Source organism: Tyto alba, unplaced genomic scaffold (assembly GCF_018691265.1).
Source record: "Tyto alba isolate M040663 unplaced genomic scaffold, T.alba_DEE_v4.0 Super-Scaffold_48, whole genome shotgun sequence".
NCBI classification, from domain to species: domain Eukaryota; kingdom Metazoa; phylum Chordata; class Aves; order Strigiformes; family Tytonidae; genus Tyto; species Tyto alba.
The window spans coordinates 17,103,942-17,120,936 of NW_024881324.1; the positions used below are offsets into that span (position 1 = coordinate 17,103,942).

Here is a 16,995-nt window from a genome sequence, read left to right on the forward strand (position 1 = left end):
TGGAGCACCTCCTGCCCTCCTCCCGCTCTCCCCTCGGGGCTCGCAGGGCTGTTTCTCCCCCTGTTCCCCTCAGCCCTGGCTGCCAGGCAGCGTTTTGCCCGTCCTTACCCAGACTTTCCCCGAGGCGCCGCCATCTCAGCTGAGGGGCTCAGCCGTGCCCTGCGGTGGGGCCGTTGGAGCCGGCTGGAACCGGCTGTGTCCGGCGCGGGGCAGCCCCGGCCGCTCCTCGCAGGGGCCGACCCCGCAGCCCCCGCGCTGCCCCCGGCGCCTGGGCACCCGCACCCGGTACAAGCAGATGTGCTGCAGATCTTTTGGGACATGGAAGCAGCACACCAGGTAGGCAGGCAGAACCTTGCTACTGCACCCTGAGCACTTCTCTTACTGGGGCTAACGTAACTCTCCATAGCACAGCAGTACCCCAGCACCTTTGATCCAGTGGTGGTTTTGTTTTCTACAATTTTATTCAAAGCCGAGCAAAGAGCATCTCTTACTTTGAAAAAACAAAAAACTTTACACACATACTGCTGAAAGTGATTTGACTCCACTTAGCTTATGTATGCAATGTATGGCTGTTTGTAATTCATGCTAGCCATGTCTTTGTGACAGAATGCATAACCATGAAGAAAATCATTCCACGGTTATAGAATTTATTCTGCTGGAAGAAATACTTCTAAAAAAGTATATAATTGCAACCTATAGTATAGTAATTTATAGCAACAGCAGCACTAGTAAAAAACTGTAAAAGTACACAAAGTCTCTGTAGAACAAATACTAATGTTACCAAATGAACTTAACTACTTAAGAAGAAATTAGAGGCAAAATTTATTCATAATAAAAGACAATATTTTAGGTGGTATTTTCTCTTTCCCATTTCAGTTTCATTCCCAAATAAATCCTGTGGGTTTTATTTTCCTCTGAAAGTGGCAGTTTTCTCTAGAACCAGATTGCTTTCTAAATTAAATGATTCTAAAACTGTTATTTTCCAAATAGGAATACTGAAATGAGCAAAAACCTGGTACAGAAGGTTTTGCTGCTGACTTCAGTGAAGTTAAATGGTTGTTTCTTAAGAAAACATCAATTCAGGATCCTTGCAGGATTCAACAGATAAAGCATACACATACACACATACTTTTTATCCTCAAAAATATGTTAAAATGGAAATACCAAGCCAATCTCTGTACATTAGGGGTATTATCTGGGTCACCAATGACTCTAAGGCAAAATAAGACAATATTAATGCAAGAGTATAAATATAAATGATATTCTGTGGATGGGGCAGAGCCATAAGCTGCTCTAGAGAAATTATAGGGGGTTGCCTGGTTACGTCAAGCACAGAAGTTAAGGAAGGTTACTATGTAAACTTCATGTCTTAATGGCATTATTGAGGTAATTTTTAAAAGATACAACGCAACTCAGGAACATGTCTGTTACTCATCAAAATCCACCAAAAAAAAGTTTAATTAGATAAAAGACATCCATGTATTTTAAGAAGTTATATATATTATTACTTTTTTTACAGACACTTGAAAAAATCAGGTGAAAAAATAAGTTTTATGGACAAAAAATAGTTTATCTTGCACTAATTTTAAGAAGCAAGACAGTAAAAATAATAATCACAGAACTAATCTGCAGAGCCAAACAGTTAACTGTTCAGATGCAGCTGACTTGGAGAAAGCATTGCAACTCAAAACTAGGTCTTGGTCAGCTTGGGTTCTAGTGCCACCTGCTGAAATAACAGTATTTTTCCCATTGCAACCATAACTAATAAGCAATTTAAATTAACCCACTGCAGTAGAGGGCAATACATGAAGAAAGGTTACAAAGAAGATGAGGTGCTTGAGTAATCCAAGTGCACATCCAGAGTGCCATACACAGAGCCTAGTAAATTGAGAACCTTCTCTTGAATGGTATCAACCTGTTCTGAAGGGCAATAGTCATCCAAACTTGATCTGTAACAAGGAATTGAAAAAAGCATGAGATATTATAGGTATCAGCACTATCACCACATTTTGTATTCCTGTAGTGCTCTGTGTCTAGGCTGAAGCTACTTTCAACCTGTGGTGAGTTCTGCCTCCCATTATCCCTTCAAAGTGTAGTGTCTCCTCACTGCTTTCAGTGGTAACAGTTTGCCTGAAGTTAAATAGAAAGTCTGGAGCAGATTAAGAATGTGACCTGTTCATCCTTCCAATTCTACTCTCTTCCTGACTCTGACACAGATCATGTTTGCAGTCAGAGCTCAAGCAAATGATCTAATTAAAGGACTGGTGGAAAGTTAAGATTGAAAAATTCAAATGCTACTAGTAAAACAGGTAGGAAAACTTAAAAACAAATCTTCACAATCCCTGGGATATAACATTATTTACAGTATCTATTAACGAACTGCAAACAGATACTAGTAAAAAAGCAGAGCTGACACTTCTTGGATTTTTTTATCTGTCGATCTACATAAATGATTCTGTATTTTCCCTGAAACAGTAGATGATAACCCCGCAGCTGACACAGGAAATACAGCTTTCTTTTGCTGTAGGTATTTAGCCATATTATTTCTTGTTGACAAAAACAATTTCATGTCAGCTGCTGATATTGTTGCCTGCTCTTTAAAGGCACACTTAGTATTTCTGAAGTGATTAAAGTATAACAATTTGTCAACAGATAAACTGTGGTCTTCAAATTAAGTTTTCCCATGACAGATCCCTCATTCTTGCAGGTCTCTGGCCTCAAACTCCATCCTGTTCTCCCAAATAATACCCTTACAGTCCTGGAAGGGTAACTTTTACCCCATACAAAGCTTTACTAGAGATTTCTAGAATATAAATCCCTTCCAGCCTATTAGGTGAAAACCACTTCCTTCAGAAGTTTCACTGAAAACAGAAGTCTTCTCTGTAGTACAATAAAACCTAGAGCAAGAGAGTAAGGAAGGTGAGATTTCAGCTCATTCAGGCTTCTCTGAACTAGCTTTGCTCTAACTAGCACAATTAATAAAAATAGTGGAGAAGTATGAATGCTGGCGACAGCCATCAGTCTCAACACACACAAAACTTCATCACAGGCTTTATATAGCCTGTGTTGAAGCTCATTAAGTCATCATGTTTTCACTGCTTTTGAAATCTGCTAGCTACTTTAAAGCCCAGTAAAACTGGCCATCAGCACAGAACCCTCCCTTAGCTGTGTAGATACAGTCTCTGCCTTATGATCAACATTTTCAAATGTCAATTTTCACTACACTGTAAGGCTTCCACTTTAAGACAGAATTTAAGTGTGCCAACCAATAATTCTATATTAATAGAATTATTTAGTTTCATAAGCACAGTCATCGTTTTAAAGTAAAAGTATCTACACAGTCTTACCGAGCAACTGTCACAAGTGTGGGCTTTGGCATATCTTTTAGTAGAACTTTAACGGATTGTATGAGGCCTTCGATCTCCTCTTCAGTGCTAACATGGTGAGGAAGCTCCATATAATCACAGGTCAGACCAGCCTGATGGACCTACATATAAATTAAACAGAAATTTAATTTCAGTTGATGAATTATTGATATAGCTTATCTGTGTAAAAAGTCTCTAAGATACCATTCCTAGCACAGTAGGTAACTTACACCTCTTCATGCAGTAAGAGTCAGGTATTTTTTTCCCAACTTGTTCTTTAAACAAAAAGAACAAAGTTCTGGAGACTGTATGGATTGTTTCGTTATCTTCAGTACACTGTGCCTCTCTTATGAATTCAGAGTATGCTGCAGCCCTTGAAGATGATAGGTCTGATCTTTTACAAATAGGTACCTTAAGTTCTATAAAGTGTATCAAGAGACCCTGGTGAAATGAAACCTTCCTTCACAGAAAGCAGCCTGAGACGTGACAGTCCCTAAAGATCACATTAATGTTGCCTAATATAGACAAGCAGAGTAGAATTTCAGAAGCTTTAAAATGAAAAGCTGGCCTAAATAATAAGGCATTAAAAAAATAAAAGGAAAACTACCAAAATCGCCTGAACTCCTGAATCAAGAAGCAAGTCTGAAATGAAATGAAGCATGATCTTTTCCCACCCTGTTGAAGCCATGCTTTTGAAATCTGTCTACTTTCTGCTCTTTTACCTAGTCACCTACCATTTCATAGTCTGGGCTTTCCATCCTGGTTTTCAAACTGTGAACTAGCTGAACAAGTGGCTTCATTCTGGAGGTAAAACAAAACCAAAACTTGTTACATAAACAGTTGGAAACATATATATTTACCTTAAGTGGTAAAAAAAAAAAAAAAAAAAAAAAAAAAAAAAAGAGAGAGAGAGAGAAAAGAAGAAAATAGAAGTTATCATGGCTGAGGATTTGAAAATGACATTTGCCCGTCTGTGTCATCTTGCACCTGAGAAAAATGCAAATTACTGGTACTACTGTACTGTTTCACCAGGTCTTTCCTAGGAAGCCCTTATACCTGCCTCTGGCAAGACCTCTTTGCACTTCTTCAAGGGCAGACCTGGAGAAGCTGTTGTAGCTCAAAGTCATATGAACTTGATATGGAACACTTGTGGTCACTGTTACAGGTCTAGCAGTAACTGCTGCATTTGATGGGGAAAATCAATGATTTTCCTATAACAGGAAAGCTCAGAGTTTTGCTGTTTCTTTTCAGCTGAAAACATGTAGTTTAAAAGCACCGAGGTGTTTCGTGGACACAGTTGCTCAGGTACAGCTTTTCATTCACTTCCATTTTCATACTGAAAGCAGAACCATTGGGAGCACCAAAGAAGTCCTTCTCCATAAACTCCATAATTTGCTGCTTTTTTGAGAGATATGCTGCACACAGATCACTATGCTGCACACTAAATTTTTAGTCACCAAACATGCCTCCCTCCACAGACAACAGAATTTGCAGGAATTTGTTGATTTTGGAAGGATTAATATGGCACTGAAGACAGCAGACTGCCTTTCCTTTTGTTTTGTCTGACTCTTTTTCCTCTAAAACTAAAGGAAAAATGGTAGCTTTGCATAGATCCTATCTAGACTCCCTCCTTTTCTGTTAGCAGAGCGCTGGGCTAATCAGGTCCCAAACTACTGTTTGCATTTTAAACCATTTAGAAATCTTCTACCCAGAATATGAAGCCCACTTCTGGAGGGTCTCTTCGTCATCATTGTCACACAAATCTGCAAATGCTGCTTCCAGATCTTCTAGCTGATGAACACGGTTTTCAACACAATCCAGCAAGTCCTCCTTTAAATAAGCACATATAAAAGTATGTTAGGAAAAAAAAGAGGTAAGAATGTCATGGTTTACCCTATGATTTGAATTCTGAAATGACTGATCTGCTGAAAGTGGGGAATCAGAAACAACTGATTCATTACCACAAAACCTCTTTTCATGAAGATCAGAATCAATGACTGCAGAAGCTGCTGTACCTTCAGAATAAATCACCTGTCTTTGCTCTTTCCTAGCACAAATGAAAAAGAGGGACATATACATTACAGGAGAAGACACTGTGGAGAGCTAAGAAACTGTTTATGACTAATTGTTGGATTTGTTTCTACAGCACTGAAATGTTCATATGAGTAAAAGCTTTACCTTTTTATAATGAAAGGAGAATTTAATTTTTAAAATTAAGAAGAAAATATTATTAAATCAAATGTATTTTCAAAAAAAAAAAAAACAAAAGAAAATGTGATGTTTTGAGGTTTTATCAACTCCACATGCCTAAAAAAACATGGAATTAATTTAAAATGTCAGTTCTTGATCTGATCTTGCAAATGTTTATGCCCTTTCTTTAAAAGTTCAGAACACATAAAGAGGTAATATTTTTGGAGTGAGACTACATATATGAATATAATTGAGCATGCAAACATTTGTGGAAAGAGATCCTACATATCAAATGAAAAGCAATACTTGGCATATTTGGTATTAAAAATGCTCAGGGCAGTGGTGTGTGAAGGAAATTAAAAAGCACTTTGGAATAAATGGATAACAATTAAGAACACAGCAATTCCTTCTTAGGATTCTGCTCGCTGTATCATGTAACAGACGCTGCTTCTTTTGACCAGTGATATCAACTCTGGGCTAATTTTTGACAGGAGCTGAGGGGGTATCAATCATTCATGAAGTACAGTTTTATGATCATATCCTGGGGTGTGAATAAGACACTTTTCTAAGCAACACCAGTAACTAACCTTAAAGACATGTTCGATCCCCCTCTATACTACTTATAAAACAAAACCAAACAAAACCCACCAAAACAACACAATATTATCTTGTCGTATGATGGAAATGCAACCCTACTCCAGAGTTTTAAGGGACTAGACATCTAGGATATTTTCTGAAACTTTGAAAAACACACAGGTCACTAGTTTTCTACCTGGTCTTCCCTTTTTCAGTTCTGTACCTATGTTACTTACTATCTGCTAACTATTTCAGTTGCATCCTATAAATTTCTTGGCTTTTGTAAATAACTTATGCCCCAAAATCATATTGGGAACTTAAATCACAAGAGTTTAACCCTTTCACATTTAACTACCTTTTAAATAGGTAACCGCTTTTATCGATGATTGACTAAGAAATATGAAAATCAGCTTGACAATCCTCCACATATCTCCATTTCTTTATACACACATATTAATGAGGATTCATTAATCTGCAATAATTAAATGTGTTGAATATATTACACTCTCTGTAACAGTGTTCAGATGAGATCATGAAAGCAAAGACAAGATCTTGTTTAGAAATTACTTGGTGTCGTGACCATTAACATGGCTGTCTCCATGATTTGGGCTCAGGGCTAAAAGACTATTTTGGCAGCTACAGTAGGCTTACATTTCCATGATTCAAAAGCATACAACGCATACAATGAAAAGTACATTACAGTGGTATAATATTGTCCTTTCCACATCTAAATAAATAGGTAAAATACTTGTTAGGCACTCAGCACAGCTCTGACTATTAAGGAAGAGTGACTATGGCAAGGAAGGGAAGAGCCTGGGAGGGAAGAAAGAAAAACAAAAACAAACAAACAAACAAAAAAAACCAAACCAAACCAAAAAAAACAACAAAAAACAGACCAAAGCCCTGTTGAGCTATAAAAAGAAGACTGCAGGTGACTTACTATGTGTTCATTTCTTCCTTGTCAATTACCACTTGTTTACAGAAATTAATTTTCACATTCATGCTAAATATTTATGCAGTTCACGCATTTAACCAAAACGCTGAATAGGAAAGAACTCCTAAGATGCTGCTGATTAGCATTCAGCATGCTGTATATCTTAATTGGAGACCACTTCATTAAGCACCTTTCACAGATTCCTTCCTTGCTGTAACTTATTTTTATTGGGTAAATCTAAACAATCATTCTCTCATACATCCCACAAGGAAATACCATACCTCTGTTGCATTTTTATGGGGCTTCTTGAAATTATACAACTCTTGCAAAAGCTCATATTCTGTCTTTGAAAAAGAAAAAAAGAGGCAAAAAATTAGGGTTTTCAAATGAGAAACAAAATCCTCAAAGCCCTGCTTCTCCAATAAAATAATCTGACCGCTAAAATCATTCCTCTAGTACTGCAGACAACTCTCTATAAATGCAGGGGAGGAAGAGGCTGTGAGGCTTGAGAAAGCAGGACTTCACGGCCTCAGCCAAATTTGCAATTGCTTAACTTTAAACCTGACTTCAAGAACACGGCTTTAAAAGCTAAGTATTTACAGTCTGTTAGCTAAAGAGTCTCTGAAATTAAGTATGCATTTTGCTGAACTATGGTCCCAATGAGAGGTTGAGTAAAACTGAGGTAGCAGACGTAGGCTGACAGAACTATCAGGAGAGTACAATTGTAAATGAAAACCGGACAGGTAAAGGCTTCAGGCTGGTCGGCCGAGTTCACAAGTAAACTATTACAGTGGCTTGTCAGCCCTTCTCCTGATAACATTTAGGCTTAATTAATCAAGGATAGACAGACCTCATTATTTATTTGACAGCATTTAAAAGGTGAACGCTCATGAATTTTTCAGGAGCAGAGAGAGAAAGAAAGGGCAGACTAGTCAATTTTTATAGAAACAAGGCATCTTTAGGGAAATGTTTTGGATTTTAGACTTTTTTGGTGGGAAGACAATACTCTTCTGTATTGGTGAACCATATTTGCTTTTTAGCTTTTCTTTGTATTCTTACATTTCAAGTGTTAGCTTGCGAAAAATTTTTGGATGGAATTATCATAGTTTTTTAGGGAACCTAGTTAAGAAACATTAACTGCAAATGAAATCATATATCAAAAAAGGTACACTGGGTGCTCTGTACAAGCCCACTTTCAAAAGTTGTTCCTAGAATTGTGAACCTATCATAGCATAAAATCAAAAAAAAAGCACAAGAAATAAAACAAAACCAGCCCCTCCCTACACCACCAACCTCCCCCCCACCCCCCCCCAAAAAACCAAACCCACCCCCCCAAACTCCTCCATTATTTTATTCAGAATGTATTTTACCTAAGAGAGGTATTGAATTTTATTCTTATATGGCAAGACCCCCACGGTGCTTTCCCTTTGCTGTACTCTTCTCTTTGTGACTCAGAACAAATGGCATTGCACACTGTCTCAAGATACTGTGATCATAAATGCTAAATGTCAGAAGCAAAGAGGTCAGAGACACTATATTCACTTCTTTATGCTAAACAAGGAAGAAGTAGTCTAGCTGAAACTCAAAGATGTCAGATGTTCTCCAGCACAGGCTGAAGTTAAAGCCATGTTATAGAGATATAAATGGTAACAACAGTCAGGGTATTGCAGAAGAATCTGTAAACCTAAACACCACGCTCAATTTTCAGGGAAGATTAGCTAGTTCCTAAAAATCCTGTTCACATCAAAAGCTGCTAACTGCTCTGCTCCCTTGAGGATCTACATATTTATGACTCTACTGATGATCTAACTTTGCTGTGCCGGCAAATTATAAATGGAACACAAGGCAGAGTCTTAAGCTCAGAGCCATGGCATCAGAGAAAACAGTTGCTTGCTCACCCTTATAAGAGTCCAGACGAAGGAAATGAGACTAACAGTCTCTCCTCAGAACAAGTTACCACTCTTCGGGGGTAAAAAATGATACAATCTCTCATCCTTCCCTGATGAACCTTGCTGTGAGTATCTGGAACATTACTTTTGGTAACCCAAGTATAACTTTTATGTCCCAAGCAACAAGCAAAAGTGAGCCATACAATTTTGATCTTGCACGTGCACTCAATACCTATTCAAATATAAGGATCTACCCCTACGTGGTTGCTGTACTTCTCTGGAGTTTACACTTCCTCAGAATGTCTCTCCTTCATATATTATCACGATTCACTAATCATGATCATCTGATCTGCTAATTTAGCTTAGGTGAAAGTTTCTCCATAGACACAGATGCTAGGACTGGTATTCTTTTGTGGACAGTAAGAGGCCTCTCCATTGTCATGCTTACCTGTGTGTACATTTCTTTGAACGGATTTTTAACTGAAAAAAAATCCAAGTCAATGTCCAAAACATATGCATCCCCTTTCTGCAGTACTTGGCAGACATCTTCAACAACTTCCCTCATTGGGCATTTGCTGTTTCTGAGAGAGCTTGAAGCTGAGCACTCTGATAATGTTTCTGACTTGTTTGGGGCACTTGCATTTTGTATTTCCTTTTTCTTCTGACTGGGGGTGCTGTGATCAAGGTCACCAGGAGCCACTGATGAAGAGGCAGAAGCAGTGCTTGCTGTGCCATCTGTATTTAGCTTCAGTCTCTTAGCAGATGCTACTTCACCATTTTCTTCCTGGCTGTTTGATGCTTCAGTAGGATTGATGAGAATAACGTGTAAATTTAAAGGTTTCTGGTTTTCAAGCTGATCAGCAGGGACATAAAGACCATCACTTAAAAAGTAATGATCTGTACCTGTAACCCTACAATTGACAATAACTCACAGTTAATATACATCTGTACAAAGACTTTAGGAAAAAGCATGTACACTGAAGGGATTCGGAGAAGAATGAATAGATGATTGAAGGGTAACAAAAGCAATAAAACTGTGTACACAAAATTATTTATTTTAATCCACAGCTTTCTAAATTAAAGTTTTTTATACTTCTTTATTGCTGAATCGATATGTTAAAATTCACTCTACATTTTTTATGATAGCCCTACAAGGTTTTTAATGGGTAAGATTGTACATTATGTGCTACTAAGATTAATTTGCCACTGAATGGCATTTTAAAAAAAAATTCATAATTTAACAAGATATTGTTGATACCATGGCATATAAGACTGTAAAGCTATTGGTATTTTTGTCTTGGTGTAATTTTTTAAGAAAAATTCTGTTAGTCGTATTTTGAGAATTGCCCTAAAACCCATGGATCCTCATTTAGTAAAAATAAAATATTATGAATTAATAGGTAGCATTTAACTTTTCTTTACCACCAATACGGATTCCCTGTTCTAAGTGGGGGAGAGCAGGTAGCTTGAGGATGAAGAGCAACATATCAATGGAATCTATTTAATTAAAAACAAACAAACAAAAATCAACACTAAAAACTCTGCTTACAGTGAAAATTTTAAAGTATTATTTTCAAGACATATTTTGGTACATTAAACCTTAAGCATTGTAAATTCAGATTAAAAAACAAGCTTAAAAAGTGGTGTGAACTTCTGCTTACTTGTGTTAAGGCCTCAATTAGTTACAGGGTATCATTATCAATCAACCACAACCACAAATAATTTAATGAGCAGCAATAATTTGAAGCTTAGTTCCCCTGTGTCTTGTGGCTGGATTATCCCAAGTCTGCTAAGGTGAGAGCCTGAATCACAACTTCATCTTGTTGATGGGGCATTCACAGGACCTCTTCTCAGAGATTCTCCAACGTTCAACACAAGCTCACGCCACAGCCTTTCCCTTAGAGGGACACTAAGGTATCTATTGCCTATTCCAGCCACCTGCTGCCAACAAAACTTTCAGGAAGCTCCCATTTCTGAGGACTCTTTCCGTTTCTTCCTTCATGATTTTTGTAACCCCAGAACCTGAAGAAAAGATACCTGACCTTCTTCAAAAGGCAGACTGAAATGTTGTTTTCAAGGCTGCTATGGTGACCAGAGGACCTGTGGGAGAGCTATTCAGCCATCAGGAAGTATTTCTATATGTGTGCTAGTTCTCATGGCTAAATGTAACTAAAAGCATTAGCTTTTCTCTTATTATTATAGTATACTTTAGGCCTCAGATTCAGAACTGTAGAGCTGCTGTGTTTTTATGTGGTAAAACAAAGCATTTCTCTGCCATCTGCTGTTAAACTTGCTTCAAAAGATTTATTCTGATACGATGGAAAGAGGCAGGGTTTGTAAACGTCGATTCAAGCTGTACAAAATGACAATGCAGTGAATATGGTGAATGTGAAAATGTCATTGACTGCATTCTGCAGAATTATGAGGGGCTGTTACCGGAATTTGAATGACAGAATGATTAAGATTGGATGGGACATCTGGAAGTCTCTTGTTAATCATCTGATTGAAGCAGAACTAACTTTGAAGCTAGATGAAGGCATCCAGGGCCCTGACCAGTTGAATTGTGACTTTATCAAAGAATGGAGAATTCTCTGTCTGCCTGTGTATCTGTTTCAGTGCCTAACTAGTAGATAAACTTAAAAAGCCCCAAAAAACACATGTGAGAAAAACAGAATCATCAAGGGAAGGAAAGAGATTTCTCCTCTTATTCAGCACCAGTGAGATCACATTTGACATACTCTGCTGAGGTTTGGGGCATCAGGACAAGAGAGATGAAAACAAACTGAAGAAGGGCCGCTAAGGTGATTAGAGGGCCAGAGCACATGATGAGGAAGCTGAAGGAACTAGGTTTGTTTTGTCCTCGTAAGGGAGGACCGAGGAGGATCTGATTGCTGCCCTTTGTTACCCAAATACTCTGTTGAAAAGTACTGCTTTCTGAGATTTTGACTTTAAGAAAACTAATTGAAAACTTGGGAGCTGAAATGAAATGTGAACATCGAGTTACCTATAAAAAAAGAGAATTTAAGGCACAATTTTAATTGTACCCATTCACACAAATAGTCAGCCATATCAGGTCCTAAAGAACTCACAAATACAAATTAAATTTTAATTTTTCTCCAAGAATAAAAAAACACCCATGAAAAGCTACAGAGACAGCATTTATATTATTAGCATATGACAGCAGACAATTTACCTGATTGTAGTTGTTGATATGTCTTTCCCAACTAAAAAATGGTGGTTTCCTTCCACGATCTGCTGAGCCCAGGGTGGGTGAAGCCATACTACTTGAGAAATATGGCCAGCATAAACAGCAGGCATAATCCAGTTCTCAATACTTAATTCACTGTAATGAACAGAGAAAGACTGGAGATAATACTGTTACTTTCCCTGTTAGTAAAACACAGTCAGGAACACAACAAACATCTTCCGCATCTTGAGAGCCCTCATGCAAATCATGAAATTAGTATTCTGTGTAAGGTTCATGTCATCAAAGAAACAGAGGGAAATCTGTATTCATAGAACAAAAATGTCTACAGTAGAATTTTTAAAGTTAGGATTATAGAATGCAATCAGCCTCCCTCTTAGTGTGGCACTTTGATTATAAACTACATGGATTTGTTGTCCTTCTTCTCTTGATACATCACATAGAGGAAAGTACAAGGAGCATCACCCACACTGTTCTAAATAACTTCAAACTGACCTCAAGAGAGTATTGTAAGGTAAACTGCTCTAAGTAGATTTTAAATATAATCTCAGCAATTAAAGTGTGTCAATCAGCACCTACAGAATAGCAACTTTCCTGATTATCAGTACCCCATTTTTTTAGGTGTATTATATAGCCTACAAAACTTCTTATTCATCCAACAAAGAAAACAAAATATTGACTAATGGTAGCATGATACAACTACTTACGTACCAATTACATCATCTTGTAATTGATGTAAATCACCATAACACTGAAGCAATCAATACTTATTTCAAAACAGGAAAAGACAAACAATAGGAAAAATCACTCTGTGGCTTGTTATCTACTTGAGAAGCTGGAGGAAAGTATTGATCTTAATAATCTTAATAGGAAAAGCTTGTTCAACTTCACATATTCATCACATCAACACAGGAGATGTTATTTCGATCTCAACGTCAATTTTCCAGTATGAAGAGAGAAAGGCTGTTTTAAATCCACAGCTCCTCAGACATAAGAGCATCCACTCAGGGTGCTGTCCTGATACTCAGACAAACTACTAATTGGCCTAATAACATGATATGCTACTGCACAACTAAACAAAGTAAATTTGTAAATCTTAAATAGCTTGATATGCGACCTAAATATTTGACCATATTCAAAAGACACAAACGTAACTTTTTTCATTAAAAAGTATTCAGCAAAAGTGAAAAGGCAGATGTAACTTGAGGCTGACTTATGGCTCTTGTTCATACATCCTACACGGTCATACCAATATTCTCTGTAAATCAAAGGCAGAAGGAAGCAGACTTAAAGTAATCTGATGCAGTATCCAGGACTCACCTAAAAAGAGCTTCTTTGTCAAATACAGTGTCTGCAGGCATATTCACAGGAATGAGGAGGTCTGGATGGGAATCAAGATGAACAAAGCTGATATCACTGGCAGGAAGATGCTTTGAACCAATGGCACGATAGATGAAAGGCAGCACCTAAAACAACACACAAATATCTCCATTGTAACCAGTGAGCTGAAAAATGCAATGGCTTTAATAACAAAACCACTAGTTTGAGTTGGAGGGAGAAGATGGAAAATAATACAAAGGAGAAACAACTCCAGTGGCAAGACGCTCATGAACGGTAGTAATTATGAGCCCAGGAGTTCCACACATGAGAAGCTGCTGAAGAATCACAGCTCTGCTCCCTTTCTTCTTCATAGGAAGTCTTGTTTGCAGAAGCTCTTCTCATTAATCATTCAACTCAATTCCTAGGTTTTTTCATTTACTACTGAACCCCAGGAATACCTTTCCTCTTCTGCAGAACATTGTCCCTGCATTGCTTTGTCCGTGCTATAAAGCTTCCTCACCGTGTGTGCTGGTTTTCTGTGGTGGGGTTTTTTGGTAGCAGGGGAGGGAGCTACAGCAGTAGTCTCCGTGAGAAGCATCTTGAAAGCTCCCCCAGCTCCAAGTCGGACCCACCTCTGGCCAAGGTATCAGTGCATCAGGGAGGACTGCAACACTCAGGGGTGACCCACGCCAGAGCAGCTCGGGAACGGCTGCGGCCCGTGGGGAGGACTCACACCGGAGAAGGTTCGTGGGGGACTGTCTGCAGTGAGAGGGGAGCCCCGTGGAGAAGGGGAGGGATGTGCAGCGTTCACCCCACCTCCCGAGAGGTGACTGTAACCCCCATCCCCTGCCCTCTGTGCTGCTGGGGGAGGAGGTAGAGAGATGGGGAGCAGAGCTCAGCCTGGGAAGACGGGAGGAGCGGGTGGGGGTGTGTGTGTGTGTGCGGTGGGAAGGTGTTTTTTTTTGGATGTGGTGGCCCTTCTCACTGTCCCGGCCTTGCCTGTTAAGTAAGTGTTGTCTTTGTTAGCATTTGAACTAAAGTGATGTTTTCTTCCCCTAAGGAGTCTGTCTTTTGCCTGTGACCATAATGGGCTAGCTACTCCTTAGATTGATTCTTCCAGTCATTTCTGCCTCACACTCTCCTTCCCATCCATGATGGGGGAAGGAACCAGTGAAAGGCTGCCTGGTGCTCTGTTGTCCTCTGGGCTCAAACCACAACAGCACGCAGGGGTGCTGTGGAGATAAAAACATCTCATTACTTTTGTTTTATAAGTTAACAAATATAGACTGAAAACTGACCACACCATCATTTAAACTGTAGTTGATCTTTTAACCTATCCCCCTTGAAAAAAGGGCTTAATTCCTAATCCCTACATGATTTAGTGGCTGCAGTAAAGAAGCTACCTTTCTTAACTGCCCAACTTTATCCCCTGATGAAGGTCTTCACTCAAAAGTGTGAAAAACAGGAGATGAGACAAACCACTTAAGTACAATAATGCAGGGTGGTAAAATGAGAAAACCATTTTGGTATGAAAACATAAATGGCTGATTCATGATACCTCTTACACAGAACCGCAGTACGTAGTCCCTCCTACAGTTACGGGACAGTAACTACCTTAGCTGTCAGAACAAATCCAGCAAGGACTGTGAATCACAGCCTTATTATAATGGGACTGCAAAGACTGTAAAAGGACTGGGCAACAAGAATTACACGACCTCTACATTACAACAGAAACTGAGCTAATTTTTCTACATAAAACTAATTAAGATGACAAATCCTGTGGACTGCATAGGCATAACCATAAAATACGACTGACAGATGAAATTTGGACTGTATTCCATCTACCTAGTAGTAAATTCCTCAAGGTTAAAAATAACAAGGGTTCTCTTATCCATGACTTTTACTCCTTTGGAAAAAGCAAATCATCTGGCCTACCAGAACCAGTTAAAGTTTTACCTTCAGGTATTGTTACTACAAATTGTGAGAGCAGGAGAGGATGGAGGAAGATACAAGCAACTAGGATCTCTAACCTTGCAAGCTCTCTTGCTTTGGATTAAGAACAAAATTTCCTTTACATCAGCTGTTATTATTAATCAAAGTACGACGCATCTAGTGATACCTTGCCCTAGAGGAACATCAGTGTCAGCAAAGGACCATATAAAGTTTCTGTGACGTTCTTACACTTTGAGATGAAAGGCCATATATGCTTTATGCAAGATAGACCAATGCATGTACACACATATACTGAAAACACAGCATATATATTTAGTATGAATAGACTTTGTTAAGTTAATTGAAAATAGAAGTGTAGAAAACAAAACAAAGATGAATCATTAATAGTCATTATCTCAGTACTTTTATCACAGTGACACTCTTAGTCCTTGGTTACCAAGGAAAACCAGCTATCGCAGCACCAAATATTTCAGTGACTCTTAGCAAAAATGGTCTGTGTTAAACTATTTGCTTACAAGTTCAGAACATTACTTGCTTTAATAAACTTTATCACAGTAATTTTTTCTGTTTGCAAGATACCGACAGTGTTAATGCTTTTCAGTTTTATCTCCACAAAGTCTTCATGCCCCCAGCAATCCCCACTGAAATCAGAGGGCTTCTGCACCACTGGGTAAAGAATCTAATTCCTTAGGACTAAGGCCTTAGCTTACGCTACTATACAGAAATCATATGGGAAACCAGAAAAAGCAGTTCAAAAGCAACTCGGTTTTCACCCCCTTGTTTAACTACTTAACTAAAAAAGGTAAGTTTCATATTTAACGTTTCTCAGCAAATGCCAGTCATTCTGCTTGTTAGGGTGTGATTATATTTAGCGGTTTGCTATTGATGTCTTGTACACTGTGCTGAGCTGAGTTTCAAAATACTGAGCTGATACCTAGCTAATCTAAGAACAGTGTAATGTAGGTATTATTTCCTTTTAACTATAGAAACTACGGCACACCTCCCTTCCCCAGGAGAAAAAAACCAAGCAAGCAAGCAAGCAACCAAAAACAACCAAAAGCAAGCAAGCAACCAAAAAGCAGTCAGCAATAATCGGTTAAAAAGAGGCCAAAATCCAATCATGGTATTAATTAACTTAAATCACTGAATCAGGAAGGAAATCCAGGCCACCTGAGCTGCTGAACTTCATTTTTGCTTCAGCAGCGGAGGAGGAGGAGGCGGGTTGAAGGCGTCCGCCGCGGGGAGGCCCCGGTCGCACCGCTGCCAACCGCCCCCGTCCCGGGAGGGGATCCTCCTGCCCCACCGAGCCTCCGCCCCGCGAACCACGAAAGGAAGCAAGCAACAAACGAAGTTACGCGCCATGCACCGCCCGGGGGGCTCCCCGTCCCGGCGCCGGGCACTCACGTCCTGGTGGTCCTCCACCACCCACACCGGCAGCGCCGAGTAGGCCCGCGGGCAGCCCCCGCGGGGCCGCGCCCCGCTGCCGGTGGCCGGGCCCCCGCCGCTCATGCCGGCCGGGCAGGGCCCAGCGCGGCCCAGCCTCCCGCCGCCGCGGCCGGGCCG

The 16,995-nt window shown here is 39.4% G+C and overlaps 1 protein-coding gene across 3 annotated transcripts; it reads right to left on the minus strand.

Annotated features, from left to right (window-relative positions):
- Positions 1–798: 798 nt before the first annotated feature.
- On the minus strand, positions 799–16,973 carry CUNH5orf22 (chromosome unknown C5orf22 homolog). Of its 3 annotated transcripts, none has more exons than XM_032991925.2 (9): positions 16,837–16,973; positions 13,480–13,625; positions 12,148–12,297; positions 9,403–9,865; positions 7,347–7,409; positions 5,074–5,195; positions 4,100–4,166; positions 3,348–3,487; positions 799–1,949 (listed from the first exon to the last, which is right to left on the minus strand). In XM_032991925.2, the coding sequence occupies exons 1-9, from the start codon at positions 16,939–16,941 to the stop codon at positions 1,817–1,819; spliced, it is 1,389 nt and encodes a 462-aa protein (XP_032847816.2). In that variant the 5' UTR covers positions 16,942–16,973; the 3' UTR covers positions 799–1,816. The 3 variants fall into 3 exon arrangements, with proteins under 3 accessions (XP_032847816.2, XP_042662702.1, XP_042662701.1); XM_042806768.1 differs by lacking the exon at positions 16,837–16,973 and adding an exon at positions 16,603–16,737; XM_042806767.1 differs by lacking the exon at positions 799–1,949 and adding an exon at positions 2,356–2,897.
- Positions 16,974–16,995: the final 22 nt, after the last annotated feature.

Excerpts from the sequence above, each read along its gene's own strand:
- CUNH5orf22 (XM_032991925.2), bottom strand. The coding sequence starts at position 16,941 with ATGAGCGGCGGGGGCCCGGCCACCGGCAGCGGGGCGCGGCCCCGCGGG. Across the intron at positions 7,410-9,402 it reads TCAAAGAAATGTACACACAG|ACAGAATATGAGCTTTTGCA; the intron begins GTAAGCATGACA and ends TCTTTTTCAAAG. Across the intron at positions 4,167-5,073 it reads AAGTGGGCTTCATATTCTGG|AATGAAGCCACTTGTTCAGC; the intron begins GTAGAAGATTTC and ends TTTTACCTCCAG.